General features: G+C 36.5%; 2 protein-coding genes and 1 long non-coding RNA gene across 3 annotated transcripts in view; 2 read left to right on the forward strand and 1 right to left on the reverse strand.

The window, feature by feature from the left end:
* Window positions 1-25,012, forward strand: part of LOC126056057 (organic cation transporter protein) — a 173,010-nt gene that overhangs the window by 90,101 nt on the left and 57,897 nt on the right. The window lies entirely within an intron of this gene.
* LOC135117173 (uncharacterized) lies at window positions 9,852-11,919 on the forward strand. Its single transcript, XR_010276678.1, has 3 exons — window positions 9,852-9,998; window positions 11,035-11,094; window positions 11,302-11,919. It is a non-coding gene; the product is annotated as an uncharacterized LOC135117173 (long non-coding RNA).
* LOC126054040 (uncharacterized) lies at window positions 13,161-15,917 on the reverse strand. The gene is made up of 3 exons (XM_049837692.2): window positions 14,748-15,917; window positions 14,485-14,664; window positions 13,161-14,398 (listed from the first exon to the last, which is right to left on the reverse strand). The coding sequence occupies exons 1-3, from the start codon at window positions 15,358-15,360 to the stop codon at window positions 13,206-13,208; spliced, it is 1,986 nt and encodes a 661-aa protein (XP_049693649.1). The 5' UTR covers window positions 15,361-15,917; the 3' UTR covers window positions 13,161-13,205.

Genomic DNA, 25,012 nt, shown 5'->3' on the forward strand with positions numbered 1-25,012 from the left:
GCGTCCATGGGTACCTACTGGGTACTTCTAGATAATTGGGTCATTTAACACTGATATAATATCTCTCAAAAATAGGTCCTGTACCTTATTTCCTTAGATTTAATGCGATGTTGGCGCGTTTAGGCAAACAAACTCCTCAGCGATATCCTTATAATGATTTGGATAGATAGTAGGGCAGCCTTATGGTATTAGAGGCCTCTTAACGTCAATAGCCACCGTAATAGTCGGAAAGTACCTGCATACTTAGATCCCTATCTGCCGCAGATACAAAACTGGTGATTTGCCAAATGCGCTATCGGTACTTACCGACTTACCGAACGTGTGCTGAATATTAAGCTACACATGAATATTTTGCGATGCCGATATTATAACTGGCTATCGGGAAGTTGAACAATCAGTTTTAACGAGAAGTGTCTAGGTATTTTGTAAACCGCTAACTAGGCAGTGGAGGTCAGTTCAGCAGATGTTCCTTGTGAAACCCAGGCTACCTGTTCATGAGTGTCTCTAGAATAAACAGCAAGAAAAACTAAACAATTTCAGCAAAAGCTGGACATGACGAAGCTGGGTTTTTTGTGACGTTTGGCTACTTATCGGTATGAAAATAATATCTACCTGCATAGAGATATATATGGAAATGCAATGAAACAGTTGTATGCACATTCAGCAGACCACATGGTCGCTCACTCCTTGTATTTACCTTTTGTACCTAATAAAGTCCTAATCGCCTAAAATGAGCTCATCATAACTTCCCTACATAAATGGGGTATAGGTAGATATGTATCTAGTCTGAACCCTTTACACGAGATGAGGCAATATAGTGTAATGTGTGGGACAGCTAAATCAATAAACAGGATGTCTTAATCAAGAGTGAAGAGGCTTTGATCGACAGTTACCCGCGTCACAGCTTGGCGTGTGAAGGTTACTCCGAAGTATATAGCACTCTAGTTAGTTCCTAATATAGTTAGGTAACTAGTAACTATTAGTAGAAGTCAACAAAGAAATATTGCTGTGCCCATCATGGCCGTCCATAATTGTGACAATTATCTTACCTTCATTTTCGTAATTTCCACCCATAACTCCATAAGGTGTAATGCAATGTATCTACGTACCTACATTATGTAATGCAATAAACGATACCTATTAATAAAAGTACCTATGCAGATTGTTTATGCTAAATTATATTAGGTAGGTATAAGTAAGTAGGTATGCATCAGCATTTGGATGTAACATCAGACGTCCGCCTTAATACCTGGTTGTCTATTCTATTGTCTCGAGCAATCGTGGTGATTGAAGTTGATTAAGATCAGCTTAAAGTAAAAAAAAATGTATGATCATCAACCCAAACTCTAGGAAATAATTACGTACAAACGCTGCATCAAACCCCATAGAATAGTGTCAGCCATTAAGTCGACACGGCGTGGCAAATGGCAAATAACAGCGGGTACAAGCCAGCACGCGCGCTCAGTTAGCGGAATATAAAACGTTACGGCTGTTTGATTGACATTTATAACATAACTGCTTCCGAGACCCGCGACGTGGGGTGGCCACGCTGCTGGGAGTAGTGGGACTGACTCTTGGAAAAATAAGGAAATGTAGTGTACATTTCCTTATTTTTCGATACGATTTCGTTACAATCATATATTATAGACGTTATGGTAATGTGTTTTGTTACCCTTCCTGGTCCCCCAATGACTAATGACTTCTTTGAAAACTAATTGCAACTTGTATTTTATGATAATTTATTGTGAGTCTTCGCATAACCAAATTCTTAACCTATTGGTTGTTTGGTGAGTGGGTTACCTACGGGAAATATTTTCAGGAGTCTCTTTTTATTAGCAACTAGGTAGCTGTTTCCCCGCGATCTCTCCTGACGTCCCAGGGAGAGAAAATATAATCTATGGTACTCGGGAACAGCTTCCCAACAATGGTTTCGGAGCCCGTTGGGTGCAAACAAAAAAATGTTTCCTCTTTATTATACTAATGCAGATTTGTCGTTCATATTTTCAGTCTTAACTCTTATTGTCGCTCCTTCACTGAAATGCTAAGTATAACAGATACAGGAGCAGTCCGCTCACAGCGTGACGTGTGGTGAGCACGGGGCGGTGGGCGGCGGCGACGTCGCGCTCGCCGGATTATCGCCGGCTGACACTGCGCGCAGGCAAGGGCACAACCTTACCTAACACCTGGATTGGCTTGCCAATGTTTATTCTTAAAGACTATTTTTGTAATTTTCAAGAAGGTATAACGTTTGCTGCAGTCGGACCGACCGTCAATATAACAGGTCTAGCCTGGTAGGGTTTGTAATCTGATATTGAAAAAAACATCCTTGAAACACTTTAGTCCATATGCTTTAAGCTACATAGACAAGCTGACGACTAATCCTAGCAAAGTTTATCGCCCTTCTCAGTAACTAGGTATCCATCGGCTGCACCCTGCAACCGTTGGCTGAAGAAAGATTGCACATACACTCGAGTTCTAAATCTTGAATATTTTCGATTGAGTTTGCCGGTTTAATTGCCTAACAAGCCCTATTCCGTCTGGTAAATTGTAATCCCTAATAACAAAAAAAAAAACTTTTTATAATTTCTATATAAGCTAGCCACCCAGTTGTCTTTCCAGGATCATAGTTTAAGCTTATCGAGCATGTCTATCGCCGTATGGCACAGACCCCGCCAATGTCTCCCAGGCTGCCACACGAAACACCTTGACTATCGATACCTGCCTCGTATTTACATCGAAATTATTTTCTATTTCAATGAGCCGTTCATGAACTTAAATATAGTTTTAGCCATGTTGTAATTTTAGAATTTACAACTTGCCGTGGAGTTGTGTTTGCATATTTTATTAGTTGTCTTACCAGTTTGCAATGTCGAAAGAGTCGTGCCCTAACGTGTTTTACTCGTACCTACCAGAGAATTCAGTGTCATTAAGCTTTTGTCTTTTTGTTAAATATTGATACCAAAAACATCTAGGCATATAATTACCTCAATCACTCCCATTACATTGTCTGAACAAAGACTGCATATCTACTATAGACGCCTAAGTTCACTTCTAAGTTCACGAAGAATACATACTTACAATATAGTAGGGCTTATGTAACATTTTCTCTATCTATATTCATATCTTAACCCTCTGAAATAGTAAGAAAGGCATTCGCAGGTATGAAGCTGCGGCTCCATTCTGTCCTAGATAACGAGTACCCGCGAGCTACCAGCGCGAGTCTCAGCGGGACCATTGACTCCGTAATATCTGAACTGGAACTACTTCTCCGAAGGGGCTCAAATAATGCTCTTTTATTTGTAGTAACTTTTATTATATAATGCTCAACTTTCCCTAAAAATTTTATGTAGAACGTAAAACTTACACAAAGAGAGTAGAGAAGAGATCGCTAACGATCAAATGCATCTTCCCAGCATACGAGTACGTCTTCGTACGAGTTTCCCACAATTTTCACGTAAATATCAATTTCCTGTCATACAAAGCGGTTCGCAGTGAATTTCCCACAAACTAGTTTGATCCGGTAACAAGGCATTGCAACATGTACCGGCTATGCAGCAGGGTGGGGGGGGGCACATGAATGACGCACCTGTGCAGGCGGCACGGCGCAGTGCGGGTCAATGTCGGGCCACATCCCCTCCACCGCGGAGATTGGGGGATGGGGGGCGAAAAGGACAGCGTTATCCCCCCACCCCGCGGTAAAATTGGTTTACCTTTATAGGCATCAGCGAGTGCGATGGGATCTAAATGTTCCGTTTTCAATTTGCTTCGGCGTGAGCTGATGAGGGTCAGAGGTGATACGTCATACCTTTGTGTTTCATTTTATGTGTCCATGTTTTATGAGCTCATATTGTACTCGTGTGAATAGCCTACATTTGTTTGGCCCTTTGTTTGAATATTTCAATCATTGTTGTAAAAGTTTTGGAGGTAAATAATAAATCTATATAATTGGTAAAGTGATATGAAAAGTTTTACGATTACTGATAATAATTGGTTGATAACGTGAGTTGGGCTTCTAGAGGTGCTGCTAATTCTTCCATTGCGCACTATTTTAACTCATATGTTCGCGCAAGAGAGTAGTTGTAACATGTCAACTATAAAACCTGCAGAGAGAACAATAGCCACCTGGTGACGGCGACAGGAGACGTCGGAAGGAAGCACTTTATTAATCACACAGACGCACTCGACGCCTCCGAGTGCTTCACATTGTATTGAAACAGCTCTGTATTATAACACGTCTTTGTTTGTCTTCGTTAGGTCAAGTTAGGTTAGGTTATAGGTTACACGTCTACTGCTTCTTTTTCCTTAATGGAAAGCGATGAGTTTATAAGGTCCGTTATAAATTGCTGGCATTTTATTTTCTGCACTTATGAGATACGTATCGACTGGACATACATCTTGTCCCATTCTTCCAAGGTCATCTCCAAGTCTTTCGCAACTTCCTCTTGCGTTTGAGTATCGTCTTGTTCTTCCATTTCTCCATTTAACTCGGAAGCAGCCATCGCTTGTAAGCTCTCCAATCCCTTCGTATCCAGCTCATAATTTTGATTTTTCTCTTCCCGGAATGTGCTCCAGTTCTTCTCCCACCCGCACTCGTCTATCCTCTCCCTGATCGTCTCCGGACTCGGTGGTGGTCACCTGTGATGTCATCGGTGACAGGGATGTCTCCTCTGGTACTTGCCGTTTGTTTTTGCTGCACAACACAGTTTGTTTGACACGTTTCATCATAGAAATGCACAATAGGATACACTTGCCTTTGTCTGAGTTCTTCTTCAATATGTGATTAGTCTGCCCGCTGTATTGCTTATATACTCAATGGGCCCTAAGCTCTCCCTCGATCTTCACAGACAACGTATATGTGCTTACGCCACATGAGATGATATAATAAACAACTACAGAATTTCAGTTTATTGTTATCAACAAAGATACATTAAGTAAGTAGTTGTCTAAGAACAAGAAAGGACGTAGCGAACAGCGATCAAATAAAACCGTACTGCCATCTACATCACGAAGGCGCGCAATAAAGAAAGATAAAAGTATTCCTTCGTCAAGTTTTTGTTTGAAGTATCTGTGACGAGTACCTTTTTCTCGTCACTTCTCGTAAGGACCAGACTTCCTCATGATTTACATTCAAGTAATGTCCCAATACATTCATCTCAATTTGGAGGAGATTCGATTGAAATGGTTACAATTTTCTTCGCAGAGGGAATAAATATCAATGAAAAAGTTCTGAATATAAAAAGCCTTTTTTCGTTCTTGAATAAGGCAATAAGAAAAAGTTATGCTGAATGCTTTTTGTAGAATACTTGAGTGTTTTATTAATGGGGTAATTTATTTGGAGTTAAGTGTCTTTTACGTGTACGTTAAGTGGGGTTTTTCATTTGATACTGTTCGGGACCCCGTATTTGTAATCACTCGTTTGTAATTGAGTTCTTTCTTAATATTGTCAGACTCAATTCTCATTCCTTCTTTGTATGAGGAGAGGCATGTGTTTGGACAATGGCTAGTGATGGTCACCACTAGCCATTGTCTACACAGGTATGTTTAATATACCTACACATATTTCAAGCCTAATTTAATCTCCTTATGCAGTTCGAACCTTGATTCAGTCAGTTGCATGTTCGTGAGCGCGTATATTGGGCGGTGGAGCGGTATTTAGTGGGCGGCGCTGACGTATCGATCGCTAGGACCCGCTGTCCTTGGCCAGTGCAGCTGCAGTTGTATGCGCTGCTTGCAGCTTCCAGCAGCCCGGACACAGCTGCGAATTGGTGAAGCACTTTATTAAGTTACCGTTTATAGGAAAAGTTGGCATTTTTGTAAGGCGTGGATTGGATTAGTGTTTGATTGTAAAGGGTTTTGTTTGGCAAGTTGCATATTATTGTCGAGTAGGGAAATAAAAGCGTGATTAACAGTGGTCGTATATTATTGTGTAGTTAAATAGAAATATAAAATGAAGAATATAAACTCAACAGAGGCAATTGGCAAAGGTTTTACTCATTTGGCAATAAAAAAAGATAACCTCTCATTTTCATAGTCACTTATTCCGTAATACATTTATCAACATTAACACGACATAAAAATATAAGCATATCTCGTTTGTTCCAAGTTTTTCAGCTTATTACACGAACCTTTTTGAGAAGCACCATTTGTGTTTCCAAATAATTTGTGTAAGGATGGCAGTAATTTAGTTAGGGCACCGCATGCCCTCGGCGTAACGTAGATTTACGACTGAAAGGGAGGATCAGCCAGACCCTAGCAACAGGCGAGCCAGCCAGCTGTAAACTTGTATTTTATTTTAAGGTTACGATATACTTCTGGAAATAAACAGTTTGATGTTAGGTGGTTAAACAATTTCATCCGTCAAATAAAATAACCTAGGTATTTATATTTCAGCAGCTTTTTAATGAACTACTAGAGGTCTATTTAAAAATAAAAGGGCTCATAATATATAGGCCATACATTCAATGTAAAGCCTTAATTTCAAAATTTTAAATACCTACACACTCCAAAATACTTTTTTTCCATATACCTTTCGCTTGAAGTCTACAATATCGTTCAGCGCAACGACTTAATACAACAACTATAAAGGTACAATACCTAAGTATAAACGTAACATTAACCGCCGAGCCCGCCCGGGTCGCTTCTCACGTCCTTGGTACCTGGCGGCTGCAACGAAACATCTAGATTATCTACGTACTCACCTAATTTTAGATAGAGAAGCTGAAACTATAATTTTCTTTACAGAATGTTTATACTGTCTTATCTAGTTGATAGATGAGCTATGGAAAGTTTATAAAAATATATTTTTGGCGCTGGTAAGAGTACTTATACGGGCGGTTACATTTATATTTGCATTGGAAAGACTTCGACGTTGGAGACACTAGATTAACTAATTCTGCAGATAAGTCGACTACTTATCCTAAATTTTACCCGAAATAGAGCGACGACAATACACTGCAGACAACAGAAGCTTTTACGACTTGATGCTGAAAAGATAAAATCTATCTGTTGTGACCCAACTCAGACTCATATTATGTAATACGGCTGTAAATAAATAAGTGATGCCAACGAGTGTAAATACTTAAGTGAGCCAGCCTCGGCGGCAACCTTGCTGACTGGCTAATCCTTTCTGCCAGGCATCAGCTATTCTCGTCCAGTTGACGACGCCATTAATTCATAACTACACACACAGGTATGAATGAGCTCGGTGCACAAGTAACGCGGCTATCGAGCGGGGAGCCCGGGGGTGAGCGGGACAGGGGGGGATCGGGATGCGGGAGAACCGCCCTTGACCCATAATTGCAGCACCGTAATTTGTATTTACTGATATTTTCTGCAGACACGCCCACGTCAACAATCATGCGGAAATATCATATTAATTTGATCTCACTTATTTATAACAACCATACATAAATTCCCAACAAGCAAAATCAGTACTTTAAACGTTCTTTAAGAGCATTTTATTTTCACTTATAAGAATCTTGTAGCATGCTACAAAGTTGAATTTGGGCGCAGTTATACGAGCATTTAGTTCTATAACTATCTTATAATCATCTTATACAATGTTATTAAGCCTTATAATATACTTGACGAAGCTCAATAGCGCCTTTAATGATATGAGACTAAACAATTACAAGTGCAAACACTCTTGTTAGTATCTGACGTAAGTATTTTATTAGAGCAATCTTGTTTATAAAGCACTTGTAATGGTCTTAGAAAATAGTTTTAAGTATATTTTAATACAAGTTATTTTCGTTGTTGCTTTGACTGGTCGTGCCGGATTTTTTGTGTTACCACGCACGTAAAAACGTAAGTAAACTTACTATTACTATTATTACTTGTAGTACTTTAAAACATCGGTAATATATTGTAAATATAGTGTGTGAACTCGTGGGAAGTAATATTTACTGTAAATATGTATCGAAATTTAGTTAATTTCACGGGGCCCTTCGAAAATTCCACATTAGTATAATGTTGCGAATAAATTATTTCATAAATTCTTATGCATATCGGCCATGTTTTAAAATTGCTCTTGATTAAGTCCTTTATGGAACCATTATAGGTAAACTAGTACTTGTAGCAGTTTCTGTCCAGACTACTCGCCTCCATTTTAAAACAAATTAGGGTTCCCTTGAAGTAAATTAAAGTCAGCTAGCTAATGATTGATTTTCCTTTTAGGATTTAATCAACAAGATGGTGGTCATTTTGATGTTGACTGTTTTGACCAAATCGTCATTGATTTTACTAAATCATGTGAGATGGCCTTGGACAAACACACATTTTGTGTTATCCGAAAGCTGCAATGGGTGTGGATTTCCAGTTTATTTAAACAATATGGATAGACCTACTCACTTCATTTCTAATCAAGAAAATCTAAAACTTTTCATGCATCAAAGCTTTTTTTGGTGCCCGAATTGCTCCCAGTACAGCATATATGACCATTACATAGAAGATGAATGCACAAATTGCTACTGATTTTGTATCCACATAACTTTTTACACACGCAAAAGTACTTAACTAATTTTAGAATAGTGCTATCCAATAAAATAATAATAAAAACATTATACGGCTGGGCAACCGAAATAACAAGAAATTCCTTCCCGCGCCACCCTGTTTGACAAATATTTTGAAGGTACGATTATACAACTGCTATCTATCGAATTACTATCTGTATCAGTGGTTTATAGTACGGCCGCGGAGTTATAACCGATTTGACACATGACGAATTGTCAATTTTAGTGAAGTAAGGATTAATTTAATTACTTTATTTACATCGAGTATACACTTATATGTAAAAATATGTAATGTATCTACAGTATAAGGATGTTACGAAGTTTTTTTCCGATTCCGAAAAGTCGGAAGTTCCGATTGATACACCTCCGACTCTGGTTTCGGCTTCGACACTATTAAATCGGAAGTCGATCGGAGGCAGCGCCACAGGAACAGCAGTACCTAAGCATGTACGAACGAAATTAAACTTGCCGCACCCCTCTCCGCGTGCTTTCTGTCGATTACTCTATCACTTCTTGTTTTGCATGTAATGAGATCGTGTCATTTGTTTCGTGATTGAATATTTATCGCGTCCAGCAGGCTCAGTAGCAAGCGAGCAACTTTTTAGTGGTTCTGGTCTAATCTATGATCCGTTGAGAAATAAATTGGAGACAGAGATAAAGCTGCGCAGTTTTTGTTTATTAAATACAATTTGCTACTTTTGGAGTCACTTCATTTGCTTTAATTTAATTAATTGAATAAAGGGAATAATAAATATTAAGAATCTGTCAAATCAGTAATAACTCAGCGGCCGTATTATAGCGGTAGTACCTACACAGCTGCAGTACGGGCGCCAGAGGTGCGGGGGGCGGTTGCATGTCGAACCAGTAGCTGTCTAGCAGTAGTAGCACCTGAGTTGTCAGGAAGAGCGCGTGTGCTTAATGTGAGTAAGGTGTATCGCCAGAGATTTACGTATTTTTACTATATTTGAAGTAACTTTCCTAGAGTATAGTAGCTACTAGTATTTCCTAGAGACGGACCTGATCACGCGTTGTGTTGAAACTCTCTACGAGGCAAGGTCAACGTGTTTCCACAAACTTGTGGGTGATTATATTATTCTTTTTTTTCTAGTCAAACATTATTTTGTTTACAGGTTCAAAATGCCATTTAAAATTGTTCAGACCATTGAAAAGGGTAACATTGTATTGACATGTGTACCACATCAATGGGAGAGCGATGGAGTTTTGTATTGGCCCAGAAAACAAACCCAGTCACAGACGAGTAAGTTACAAAAGGATGAAGGTAGTTGGCCCGATGAATCTTGGGAAAAATAAACTGTGCGGTAAAAGGCGGAGCATAAAACGTATCAAAATGCAATACATGAAATTGATATAATGAGCAATAATTCAGACACAGAACCTGACATAGAATACGTCTCATCAAAAAAACAGCGCAATTGCTCTGATCTTCCACAGCTGTCATATGATAATATGGCAGAAGAAATTTTAAAGGTTTGTACAGAAACTTCAACTCATCTTGGCGCGCGGCTCTATGTGTGCGTAAAGCTTGTAGGCATAGATACCATGACTGCGGGTGACTAACTACTAACAACCGCGGGCGGCTGATTGTGATTTGATTGTTGATCAGACTATTAAACTGATTAAATATATAGAAATGTAACAATAAAGATTTACGTGACGTTAACATTATCCTTATTACTAACTAGCCGTTTTCCCGCGGTTTCACTCGCATCCCGTGGGTATTACTGCCCGTACCCGGATAAAATATAGCCTATGTCACTCGTGGATAATGTAGCTTTCGAATGGTGAAAGAATTTTTAAAATCGGTCCAGTAGTTTTTTAACAAAGTTTTCCTCTTTATAATATTAGTATAGATAAATATATTTACAGTGTTTAATCTATACAGTGTTTTGTCACGAACTCTCTTATTTTGGAAAAGAGCGAAAAAGACAAAACACTGTGTAGCGTATGTATACACTATGTAAATATTTTGTTAGTAAGGTATATATATATTTATTATGATATATTTAACAACTGTATGTGACATTATAGGTATTTTCAATTACTGAACCTGCACACGTGTTGCTCGGACGACGACTGAGCGTCACCCGCTTCACTGTCACACAAATCAAAGCTGCATATTTATATATATGTGCACACGCACTCTAGAGCCGCGCGCCAAGATGAATTTAAGTATACTTATGTGCTTTTGAATTAAAGTTAATTGATTTCAAAGTCGCTTCTGAAATACCTGTTTATAGTGCATGTAGCTGACGTGATATTTTCACAGATCGTGGATCGATTTTACATTAAGTAGGTATTTCCTTTTGTCTGAGAGATTATATGAACTTAGACTGGTACAAACAGCGTCACGCTGTGCTAGTCTCTCGTGTATTAGCGTCACTATGTGGAAAGGGCTAGCATTATCGTGACGCTCGCCGCGCCGTCTGTACCACACGAACGAAACCGTTGCTTTCAAAATTGTTGTCCGTTATTTTTAAATGATTTCAATAAATTATATTTTCAGAATAATGAGCATAATGCTTCTTCAGCAATAATACCTGAAGATGGAGAACAAATAATGGTGGTAAGTTATAAATACGTAACATACAAATATATTGATGTTATATTACGCAGAGAATATTAGACAGCAACATAGTAAAATGTGCCGTTACTATAAGTATATCACCGTTCCAAACATATAAGCTCACTGTATTGTACTAACTTAATATTTACTTACATAAAAAATAGTATTGCCGTCATATTTAGCTAACTCATGATTGTTATTGTTTAGACTAATTACGAAATCACGACACCGAAAGAGTCAACTCCATCTGAAACACCGTTGAGCGCGCCGCAAGAAAATATTGAAAAATACATTGTTATTCCTGAAAGTAATCAGTCGGACACACCTATAATATACTCGTACATTAATAAAGAAACAAGTTTATCAGAAGAACAATGCGAATTAAAATCCATGAAAATAGATATCACCACTATTAAAAGTGACCTAAAATCCATAAATGACGATATGAAGACTATAATGGGGACCCTAAACACAACACTAAATAATCAAGCCGTATTACACGAAACACTGAAATCGATTTTATTACAAGTGACTGAAATACAAGTTACGAACGAAGAATTCATTAAAAAATCTATTACAGAAAAACAAAACCATTCGTTGATGTTAAAACCAATACAAGATTTAAAAGATTTAGAAGAGTTTGAAAATAAATTGATGGATTCTGATTATAGAGAAGATTTACTAAGAAAGTTTAGTGTGTTTGGCACTAAAGGGACAGGGAAGGGAATCACAAGAGCATATACAATTATTGATATTTTGTTTGAAAGAAAGTTTTTCAAATCGTGTTCGTGGACTGGAGCTTCACGTTCCCAAAATGAAACAACAGAAAAATCTGCTTAAAAGGTTTCTCTAAGATGATTGGTTTCTTTTTGAAGTTATTTATAAACAAGACTCGTCGTTCCATTTAACTGACTGTCATAATTTTTAAAACAATTTTGCGAAATGCCGATCAGCGGGCCAAATCGAAGCAATTACGAACTTCCGCAAGTAAATGCAGAGGAAAAAATAGCGCCAAAAGGACTTCTTCTGAAAATCCTACATCTACACCACAAACCACTGGTAACCAATTAGAAGTTGAAGATGTTACAGAGGAAATTTTTGTCTGAAACTATTTGATCTAATTTTTATTTGACTAAGTGACTTTTGCATCAATATTAATTATAACACGAGAGACATTAGACTACCCCAATCTGTCTTTGACAGTTTGGGATAGTCTGACGTGCTGTCGTCACTCAAATACAAATAGATCAATATCCCTAGTAACTAAATCAAATCATTTCAGACAAAAATTTAGTCTGATCTGATTTGCTGAAATTATCTTCTAAGTTGTGTAGTTTTAGTAAATTTTACCAGACTGCGACGATGCTCAAAATTAGGGTTATATATTTGACCTGAATTAAAGAATATAATCTTATATTATATTATAAAATATTTCAATTTAAATTTGCCATAAAGATGATTACATGATCTTAATGGCGAAGTTAAATTGATATATTTTGTTTAACTCGTAAAGTTTTATTAGTTATAAGATTTATTAGTACAAGGAAGCTAAGATAAATTTAAAATTGTTGCCAGCACATTAAGCAACCCCAAAAATCTGACAAATTTCTTTAAATGACTTTCAACTTTATTACACATAAAACATTCATAATATAATAAGGTGCTTATATGTTATGGATTACGTTCAATTTTGAAAATTTGTCAGATTTTTGAGATAGGTTGATGTGCTGGCCGCCGTACAAAGAAGCTTAAAAATTAAGTTTGTTGAGACTAGTTATAAGGACTACAATAGATGATTATAAGATTGATTAAAAAGAAAAAAGAAGAGGCCCATACCCAGACATAGGTAATGTCAGGCTAAAATGACGATGATGATGAGTGATTATTTTATTAGTCAAACTGATTATGAAGACTACAATAGATTATTATATGACTGATTATGAAGATGACAAAGATTATAAGACTGATTATAACGATTATAAGACTGATTATGAAACTGATTATAAAGATTATAAGACTGATTATAAAGATTGTAAGACTAATGTTTAATTTTGAATAAAACATAATTGTTATAAAGTATCGTTTTATTTTTTGCTCTTTAAACTTGAAATTTACAGGGTATGTAACAATGGTAAGAAAAATATCTCTGAATTGTAAGTAATACTAACTAGTTTACATTTTATATTTTGAACTTTGCATAATACCTCCGATTTTTCAATAGGAGCACAATCGCATTTATAAATATTCAAAAAAGAAGATTTTAGTGGTTTTTCAAAAGCGTCGAGGATATTAACAATGCGATATCCCGTGATTTCTATTTCAAGCTTAGTGTTGTCTTTTAAGCTGATGGATTTTAATTCTATTACATGATTTTTGTCAGTAAGAAACCACTTGTCTTCATCTTTCGATGATAAAATATATGTTTCTAGGTGTAAAACTAATAAACCGTTTCGCTGGTTTTTTTTAATATATGGATAGTGTACAATTTCTTCGCTAAGATGCTCCGTTTCGATTAACTGCCTTTCAATTATTCTTCTTGCAACTTGCTGTAATGGTTGTTTTCCATGTCTGATAGTTTGTTTAATAGCGTATAATTTATTTTCAAAAGGATATGCATTAAAAGTTTGCAGAATACCAAATTTTCTTACTTCGTCAACTATATGTGTTAAATTATGTATGTTACTAGTAATGTAGTCTCGCCCGTAGAAGGCCTTAAAACTTTCTGTAAAATCTTCTAACATTTTTTCAGCAATTGGCAAGAGTGGCAAATGCTTTTCATTTGAGCAAATCGTTATGGCGCAAAACAAGTTTAAAAAATGATAAAATGGTTCTGGTTTGAGCACGTGATTTAAAATTATAACGCTTAGATAATAAAAAAAAGAGCGGTATTCGGAACCTTTCCAATGGGCCAAAACATCTACAGATCTCATTGATCTGTGAATTTCTTTGGGCATTTGACAATTCAGTAAAAAGCTATTGACAATATCAATTTCACGAGCACTCCATTTGGTTAGGTATTTTCCCAACTTTCCGTCACGCCATCCAATCAACAACCGCTTCATCAAGCCAAGGTCTATTAGGTGTAATGAGTCTGCCACAGGAAAATCCTCTATCATATCTATGTTTAGTTTCAATAACGGAGAATCATGCTTATGGTGTTCTTCATATTTTTTAGCACGAAAATCTTTATCGTTTCTTTTAGGACAATTGGACTTAGGAAATGTTACAGTATTTGATTTATGTGAGTATTCGCCAATCACCGTACATTTCAGACAGCCATGCTTTCCATTAAAATTTGTGACACCTGTAAGAAATTAAACATCCATATTTTTCATTCATATTAAAATATCAGATATCAGATAATTCAAATAATATCAATACTAAACTTGCCTTTAATCAAGGCTCTTGCTGGTGAATCACAAATGAAGGCTCTTAATTTGACTTTGATTTTAGATTCATTTGGCGCCAACGATGTATCTAATCCATATTCTTCAAGTTCGTTCATTTCTTTCACAAAAGACTCTAAATAAGCATTTAGATCAGATGGTTTTCCTTCACCCGCATAAATTCCTTGAAAAATAATATATCTATATAAATAATTTAATAAAGTAGGTAGTTAAAGTTTCTACGATATTGAAATAGTGTTATCTTACCAATCACAAAGGGAGGTATGTGGGGAATTTCAAAGATGTTACACAAAATAGGCCAGAGTTGATGTCTTGAACTTTTGTATACAGGCAACCCATCTATGTTTACATTTAACGAAATCGTATTTCGTAAAGTATTCAAATCCAGCCCCTGCAGTGTATTTTTTAGGCATTTAATCAATCCGTTATGCCAATACTGTCCTGGATCTGAGGTTGTAATATGCACCGTTTCTTTGTTTGTATGAAGTAAAGTACGAGCATCTTTGGGTAAAACATTACCTAATCTTTTGTTCAAAAAAGTAAAGAGTTCGTTTAGGGCCAGGTGAGGTATATTAAATTTTATAGCCCAGCTTTGCATGTCTTTCAGAAATTCATGATTATTGTCATAGTCAGTGGTCTCTTCGATATATTCTTCTTCGCTGTTCTGAACTTCTTCACTTTCTGAGTCGTGGGGAAGACGTGGAAAAATATTTCTGCTCACGGAACCCTCAATTATTCCGCCTAACGCACTTGATTTTATTTCTGAAGACCCTGACATAATTAATTCTTTATACCTATTTTTTACCTTTCTCCTGTAACCACCACTTCTTTTCAATCGTTTCCAATCATTTAAGTTCATATTAAACTGAATTCTCACAATGGACGGGTACAACTGAATGTTACAAAATGGCTGACGTTTACTAATAAAGTGTTTGATCTACAAGTTTATAAGTTTTTTTTAACTTATAGCGCTCTTATTAAGTTCTAAGGCTAATAAAAGTCTTGAGCAAGACTATGACGGCACAAACTTGTAGTGGTCTCAGCTAAGGATGTTATAATATCGTTTTCTCTCACAAAATGCTAGTATAGGATCAAAATATTATTCAGGATTGTTTAGTCCTATAAGTGTCCTAAAAGATAATCTTGTAGTTAACTATAAGACTGATATATAAAAACAATTACTCTTGAGCATATCTATGCTTGTGAAATGCTGCTACTAGTAAAAGTGTCTTATAAATGTTTTAGAGGTCAGTCTTGTAGCGGACTATAAGACCGAGATATAAAATCTAATGCGCTTGAGTATGTTTAGGCTTGGCAAATGCTGTTATAAGTCATAGAGTCTACCGCAATACCATAACAAGAACGTTATAAGTAGTAATAGACTTATAATTTTTCTTATAGGATTACTTTGCTTGTTGGGTTGGTACTTAGTCTGAAACGTTTGCCTCATATGTTTAAATGTTAGTACAACAATTGAGAACATACAGTCTGTAGGTGAATTAAAAACCAGAAGAGTACCTATCAATAGTAATCGATCAAAGTCAACTGCCTTGGAAACTGTCTTATTTTGCTGATAATCGCGCATCATAGACGAACAGCTAACTCAACGCTTTTGTGGCCTATTGTACCTAATCAAGTTCAGGAGTATCTTTACCTGCAGATATTTAATTAGGTTCATCAAACACTCTATAGAACTTTTCCAAACCCCCCAAACTTATAGGAAAACTATTAACGAAGTTTTATCTTCACAGGTGTAAAATGTAAATCCAAGGTCATGCCTGCGTGGCTTAGGCCTGGCATCTGAGCTGCGATGTAGGACATAGCTGCGGCCGGGACTGGATGCGGCAGGCCCGACCTTGGCCTGCATCGCGCCGCCCATCATTCGATACATCTGATTCCGATCACAGATTATTCGTTTAGGATTCTTTCGCATACAGGTCATTGCAGTAGTTGGAACTTATTCATGCTGTCATCACATTACAGAAGTATTTTAGAAAGAAAGTGTGAACATGTAGGAGCTTTGTTACTCTTCCATGGAAAAACTGTTGAACGAATTTTGATGATTTGAAAATAGACAGTAGAACCTATAGCTTGTTTGAGATATATATTTTTTATCCAATAAGCCAATTCAACTTTATTATTGTTTTGTTTAAAGGCTATAAACTGTGCCCTAATTTCAGCATAATCTTTCTAATGTGCCCAGACCCTTTAACCTGGTCCAAAAAACTAAACAATTAGGAAGCATAGAAACAGTGTACATGATACAAGTACGTTGGTACAGTCGCAGCTTCCTCCAGGGATGCGGGTGCACCGTCCTTGGCCGCCAGCATCGCGCTGACGCATGAAGCAACTGGTGACCCCACCCTCCAATACAGCTTGTTAAATACTGCAGTCATTTCACGAACCTTAATACCTAGAATATATATTTTTTTTGGGAAGCAAAAAAGTTTTCTGTCCAACAAAAATCAAAATTTTATTAATTTACCTTACCTATATTCTCCAAGACAAATTACCTCACCTCTGCAGTATATTTAATTGTTAAAAGTTAGAAGTTTGATAATAGCATAGTCAATTAAGTACTGACATTAAAAGGCCACCTCTTTCTTTCGTTACATAAAAAGATACTTAAAGATCAATTTAGTGAATAAGAGAATATCCTACGCGATAATAAAAACCGAACTACGGACTATTAACAATCTACCATTTAGGTTTATCGTAAAAACTTCGTAGGTTAGGATTTTGTGAGAACTACATATATAGCATAATCAATTAGAGAAATTACTTTTCTCGTTTAAGGTTAAGAGCCTGGGCAAGGTTAATTAGGCACGTATCCTTTATACATAGGTAATTAGGGATGACTACATCAAAAAGTAGCAATGTGACATTTTTCCCAGTAATGTTACCTCTAAATAAAATAATAATAAGTCGTCAACAAACATCTCTTTGTTAGCAAGACTTCATAAAGAGCCGGAGTTGCCAAGTTTTTGTAAATAAGCTGAAACAAAGGGAGCGGCTGAGCCTACAGCCCCCCCCCTCGCCCTCCGCCCCGCCCCGCCGTGCCGTCGGCGACCGGCATTAGCCCGGCTTCAGATGTTATAACAAATTCTTATTATTATATTAAGTTGCTACGGAAAATCTACAGGTAATGGATAGCTCATAAATCATGTATTTTTGCAAAAAAAACATATCTCATATAGGATTACTTTCGATAGGCTTTACCTACATAGAACTATCGGTACATTATTACATACCTACAGTTTCTATATGAAAAAGTCCATATTGTGTTAAAGTATGTGGCTACCACAGGCGTGCGAGCACAAAGTGACAATTTGCACGCAAACGCGCCTTCAACTGCAAGTTATGCGGAGGGTTCAAAGGGGTTTTTGTTGGAAAAATGTTTCACATACATGTGAGAAGGATATTCGGTTTTTTCTTCGTAAAGTATGTACGTAGTGTTTCCTTACACATCACTTGTACATTATGTATTACTAAACAGTACTGTTTGGATCTAAATATAATGTGATAGTACCTACTATACAGTGGAAAGCCACAAGACAGTCATAAGTAAATAAAACTCCATAAACACAGCAAATAACAAAAAAGTTTAACACCAGTAATCAAAAAGCCCGCTATAATACCTAATAACATAAACCGAATCCCCAATAAAATGATCACGCCATCAAACAATGTCGGAAAACAATATCCCGCATTAATATCAGCTCTAAACAGAATTTATTCGCCATAAAGCGTGAATACGGCTCGCTCATTACCGCTAATTAATTTATATTGGTGTTCAGTGCGCATGCGTCGAGCAGGCCCTACCTCGGTATTGCTCAATGAGGTATCGACTGCCATTGACGCGCTCGAGAACTTCCTGGTAAAATTAGCCTGATTACTGATTCCTCGGCGTAAAAGCCTACTATTGTTGTAGCTTACGATAGGCTGTAGTCTGTAGTATTCTTTCTGTTGGCATTTTTATACAATGCGGTATTTTGTTCGGTTATAGTAATTTTCAGTTTGCAACAAATGTGCTTGGTTGTGATGATACAGCGATGTAAAAAGAAGTACCTAATATCGTTGATGTAGCAATTCAGAATGTATACTTAATTCAAATGACCATTGCAAAATGAGTAAGGAATATAGGGCTACTTACATTTGGTTGTGATTTATCAGAAACTGAGTTGTATCTAGACACACGGCAGTGTGTCCGCCAAGTTCGAGCAAAAAAAGCGACACACCGGCCGTGTGTTATATTACACGAACCATTTCGGGCCAAATTCGACCCCCCTGTAACTCAAAATCTATTTTATTTACGCATATCAAATTTCTAGTATCTGTTGAGACCCCCTCACTTATCTAAAATACAAAATTTCACTAATATACCTATTGTAGGTCTTGAGATATTGACGTCAGAAAATCGCTATTTTTACTATACACTCACTGACTGACTGACTGACTGACTCACTCATCAAAAACCTAGACCACTTCCAATGGTCGTATTGACTTGAAATTTGGCATGGAGGTAGGTCTTTATGTCAAGGTAAAGGGAAAAATCTGAAAATGGCCAAGTGTGAGTCGGTTTCAAAATAATGAAGTTGTTTTATACCCGGTGTAAATTTATACCACTAAGGAACTAAAACGAACTAAAGGACAATGGGCGATTCCGGTCCAAATGTCCACCACGAACGAGACCTATATGGCTAGATAGCCCGTTAAATATAGAACATTTTTTGTTATGAAAGTAAAAAAAAATATAATGCCAGAAAAAAGTTATAGCAAAATCAAATAAAACATTTTATAGATTTAATCAATTTCATTTTTTCAATTACTTTTCGTGATGTTCGATTTTCGTACTTTCTGTGACTTCTGACAAAATAGAATGGTTCATATTAGAGAGAAGACACAACCAGTTATATCGAACTTTCTTTCTTAGATCCAGGCACCGCTGAGTATATTCAAGCACTTCTGGTGCCTCAATTGGTTAGTGATTCGTACATCCATCGGGCAAAAACTGGGTTGGTTATATGCAAATGTGTCTTACTCATCTTAGTTTTAGATAAAGTTCGGAAATGGAAGTGGAATAAAATAAAAAATAATAATGATAACATACAAAAAGTACCGAAAATTAAGAATACATTTTTGGCTATAACTTTTTTTTGGCATTGTTTTTTTTTACTTTCTCAGTAAAAGTTGCTCTAAATTAAGTGGACTATTTAATTATATAGGTCTCGTTCGTGGTGGACATTTGGACCAAACTTCATACATTCTTGCCCAATCTCCTTTATCTATATTTATATAATATATCTTCGAATGGTACAAAGGTTTGTATTTAGTCAAAGTAAAGTAAAAATCTGAAAACGGCCAAGTGTGAATCTCTTTCGAAAATAACGAATGTGTAACTTTGATCCACGAACATAATATGTGATAACATGTCATGTCAGTCAGTTGGTAAATCTAGTCCATTTAGTTAATCTACTTCATTTCTTTGTAAGAAACATAGTGCATATTAAAAAATCTAAAAGATAGTATAAATGAGACATTTCTTTAACTAACTTCATCATAAGAAAAAATAAATAAACAACCTTACAAAAATAAATGAAATCCCACCCAAAACAAAAATGTGAAAGACTGCCAAGTTCGATAATATGGGAATGCTTCGCCTATAAAAGAAGTGAGATCTGAATAAGTACCAAGTTCCATACACATACCTCTGTTAAAAATAGTTACTTTTTAATGATGATTACTTGGCAAGTTTTAATAGAAAATTAAATACTTGATTCATTGCGTTTAGTAGGTTTATAACAAGATGTATGAAAACTTGCCATGTAACATCATTAAAAAGTAACTATTTTTAACTGAGGTATGTGTATGGAACTTGGTACTTATTCAGATCTCACTTCTTTTATAGGCGAAGCATTCCCATATTATCGAACTTGGCAGTCTTTCACATTTTTGTTTTGGGTGGGTACAATCTCACGAAAAATATAAGTACATCAACTAGATTTTTTTTACCATTTCCAGTTTCATTGCATAAAGTCGGTAGTTCAGTACAACACATAAACAGTTATTGCGAACAAGTCTATTTTGTCACGAGTAGAGCAGGATCTTATATGGACTTTACTTTTGAATAAACGTTATTAAACCTCTATTCCCTGTATTAGTACCTATTTCCCTTTATTTAACTTTGGTATGTGTATTTTAGAGGCAGCCAAAATTAACCAATTGTAATTTCTGCGAAATACTTAATCTATGCCCTCGGGTGTATTCTCTTCGAACGCGAGATAATGGAAAATAAACGAACACCTTTCAGATTTTATTGCTTTGTATTATTTTAAACTTCCTAGGGATGAAATCTTTGACATTATACAGAACCTTTATAATTTCATTGCCAGATTTCCGAATCTATTGTTTAGCGCTGTTACTAGGCTATTTTCAGTGAAATGTTCGTTGTAAGAGACTTGGCAGAAAGAAGCTTTCTGAAAAGCTCAGCAGTGCTCATTAAATACCCGCTGCATCTTACCGCAAGATGTCGCATTTCAGAGAGTACCAGCGACCACATATTCATGTGAAAACCGCAAGTCATTGCAACACAACGGGGCTTTGTTACACGTCACACAGTTTAGTAACCGACGATGTTGACTCAATGACAATGTTATATAGGCATACTCACCAGTTGGCGCAATAGTCACCACACCTGGCTGCCAAACTAGGGTCCTGGGCTCGATTCTCGAACGACATTTGTGTGATGAACATGCTTGATGGCTCTGGTCTGGCAATTACAAGTATCTATGTGTAATTAGTTTATCAGTTAGCACCCAATCAATAGCTTACCAGGCGGAGTAAACGTGACCGTGGGTGAAAGGTGTCCCGATATTTAAGTACTGGGTACGAACAAGCATAATTCAGCTTTGTGACAAAATTGGTAATAAGCTCCATTTTATGACTCAAAAATATGGATCATAAAATTTTGAAGAAGCAGACACAGGACTTCCTTTACTGCTATCATAAAGTTGGATAATATAATAGCTTTCTACGGACAAGCTGACTGGCCAATATTATCCGCATTAAATAGCAGGAAATAACAACCACTTCACTCACACTTGCAGATATGCTTAAACAAGCCATTCTAAGAGTAACTATGATACTGCCGGCGGCTTCAATTCACCATTTCAGAATTACCTACCAAATATCCCTTTCAAGTATGATACTAACTACATTAGAGGCACCAATTGCGAAAATTCCATCCGGTTTACTAAAAAATATGAACACGTAGAGGTAGCTGAAACAGATACAAAATATCTAAAAGTGGCTGATAATTTTCGGAGCGACATTAGGTACCCGTGTTACTCCGTTCGCGAGTTCTCCCCGCCCCGCGGCCGCGCCCGCCGCTCTACCCGAATTTATAACCTCCCCTTTATTACTTTTGCTTTGTCGAGTTTTTAAAATTCATCAACTTTGAATAATGAACGGAGAAAAGGAAAAGTAGAATGAGCTGCCGTTTTATACGACTATTGTGGAAGCTATTAGAATGAAATGTGGCCGACATTTTGTTCAGGTAACATTGTTATGCTAATTTATATGACTAGGTTCCGTTTTCGTATATGCCAGTACCACTTTGTGGAGTTGTAAACAATTTTCTAGAAAATTTAGACGTGAATTGGATAATTTATTTTTAGGAACAATTTCTATTGTAGAACATTCCACTGGTAGGTAAATTAAAGTATTTTTCCGAGAACTTCATTCATCACTTGGAGTTATCAAGTCGGGTTATCAACTCAATTACCTAATGAAACGATCTTTTGTGGCCACTAGTACCTTATTAATGAATCTGAAATACCTAGCATTTACAGTGAGCGTTTACAACTGATATACAAACACACGTAATGTCACAGGTCGGCTGAGCAAACTGCGACTAATTACTGAGTGCCTGAGTGACAGCGCGCCGACAATTACGTACTACTTACATATTCACGAGAACAGACGCACGCTTTCACGTGACGCTTTACAGTTATAACTCTCTGGATTAGAACGAAGTTAAGAAGTCAATTAAAAAGCAGTGATTGACTGTTCATTTTCAGAAAATTACGGAACAATAACTATCACTTTTCCTGTAAAAAAGTAACAAACACTAACCTCTTTTATTCACAAATAATATCCTTCTTTGCGCTCAGACGGAAGAATTGGTTAAGAAATAAATGATTATGAATACAATGCTCACATTGAGCTGTAACAACAGTACAAAGACACTAATTAGTGTGAAAGCTTCGCAAACGAAAGTACCCAGTCATGAATTTAATTTAATTAGCGAAGCAATTTACCTGTCTTTACCCCGGAACGGTATTTATAAGCAAATTGCTTTATAACTATAAGCTATTACACAGAACTAGGGTACCACTGTAATAGGCGGTTGTTACGGAATGTGGGCGCGGCTGTTATTATTTAGGAAGTAATCATTTGTCGACATTTTTGCAAACTTATTTGACACAAATTATTACGTGTTAAAACAACTAAAATTTTCAGTATTACTATTTACTAAAAGACGCAGTATATACCTGCAAAAACCTTGCAGATATGTTGCATAAATAATAAGCTGTAATCGATAAAACAAGCAAGACAGTTATAAATGTAATGAATGTGCGAGACTGGCAATAATTGCCGTTAAATAGCGTCCAGGTGTGTAATCCTGTGAGAAAGGCTGCAGCTGACTGCTTGCAGCGATCGATTTAACTGCACGACAGGTGTTACTGTTACTACTATAACAATGTAGTGATATAGAGAGTTGCCAATAGAATTGTGAATGCTAACAAAAAATATGACTTAGCTTGGCTTGGTGGCAGGTGCTCTTTTACAATAGTTACAATTTTTTGGATTATTTAGAAATTCTCGCACTCAATTCGTTTTTACTTAGACGTGCGATTACACCAGAAGAAACAATAAAATTATGTGGTGCCGTCGCAATAAAATGCATAGATCCTATCGAAATAACAAGGCTCTCATGCAATTTTTACACGTTTATCAATTTCTCTCCACCTAAAATCGACCCGAACTTAGCCGAATTTTATGTACTTGATAAGATTTATTAATAGCAGTTTAAACGATGATTGGTCACAGTCAAGAGTCAAATTTAATTAAAACGTAATTATATCTCCACTTTCATTGCTGTAATATTTACCTCAAGCATTTTTGTAATAAGGGTTAATTAGCTAAGATCGCTTAACAAAATAATTCAATTATGGTAATAAAAAATCGGTAAAAAAACTTTTAAGTCATACGGTTTTATCTTATGGGCACTGAAAACTAGAAAATAAAAAAATAGTTACTTACCTGTCAACCTACGTAGGTGGTCTTGGTCATATTAGACTAAAATAAAAACGTGGGGCCCATTAACTGTTGCTGTAGCACTTTCTTCTAGAGGTATAATCGGTGTGGATTGCATCGACTTACTATAATCGTAACTGGAGATTTTGACAATCAATAATCAGCCGTAGCGGCTTCACCAGCGAACGCCGAGCTCATGATCTACCAAAGTATAAAGATATGCTTTGCCGTAGGTAGGATTTCAGAGGGGCCCCACGTTTTTATTTTAGTCTAATATGACCAAGACCACCTACGTAGGTTGACAGGTAAGTAACTATTTTTTTATTTTCTAGTTTTCAGTGCACATAAGATAAAACCGTTTGACTTAAAAGTTTTTTTACCGATTTTTTTATTTTCTAGTTTTTAGTATTTAATGAAAATGCCTACCGAATATTCCTCATTCTATCTAATTCATTTAGTGCATCATTATTACACGGTCTCTTATCTGATAATTTATTACAATCTAATTTTTTAAAAAGTCAATTTTTTTAACGACGCCAAAAATCATCAAGTGACCCCTCCCTGGGTCAGCAGCGGTAAGGGAGTGCCAGACTCTTACTGACTAAAAATAGTTATGTTTCGTCGTAGGCCTTTTATGTACCAGGGCCACGGTAACTCTTTCGAACAATCCCGCAGCCCAGGCAGGCTTTGGCCCTGTTGGGCCCCGCTGGGGTTGCTGACAGTATTCTACTTATGTAGCTCTTTGATATTTCTATAATGTATTGTCATCGGAATAAAAGGTGTATACAAAATTTCAGATTAATCGGTTGACAGGAAGAGGGTGAAATTTGAATTACTAAATTTGACCCAAGAATAAAACAAACGGGATGAGCTAAATAAAACCGTTTAAAAATTGTTATCAGCCATTTGGTAGCGGCGGCCATCTTAGATTTCAATTTTTCATAGTAAATTGTATTCTACTTGTTGAGACCTTTCATTTGATACCCATGTTGATGGGATTGATAAAACCTAAGTTATCCGCCATTTTGTAGAGGCCGCCATCTTGGATTTGAATTTTATATAGTACATTGTATTCTACTGGTTGAGCACTTTCATTTGATACCCACATTGACGGGATTGATAAAACCTACGTTATCCGCCATTTTGTACCGGCGGCCATCTTGGATTTGCAATGTTATTGATATTACTATATT

The sequence above is a fragment of the Helicoverpa armigera genome, chromosome 7 (assembly GCF_030705265.1).
Source record: "Helicoverpa armigera isolate CAAS_96S chromosome 7, ASM3070526v1, whole genome shotgun sequence".
Classification (NCBI taxonomy): Eukaryota; Metazoa; Arthropoda; class Insecta; order Lepidoptera; family Noctuidae; genus Helicoverpa; species Helicoverpa armigera.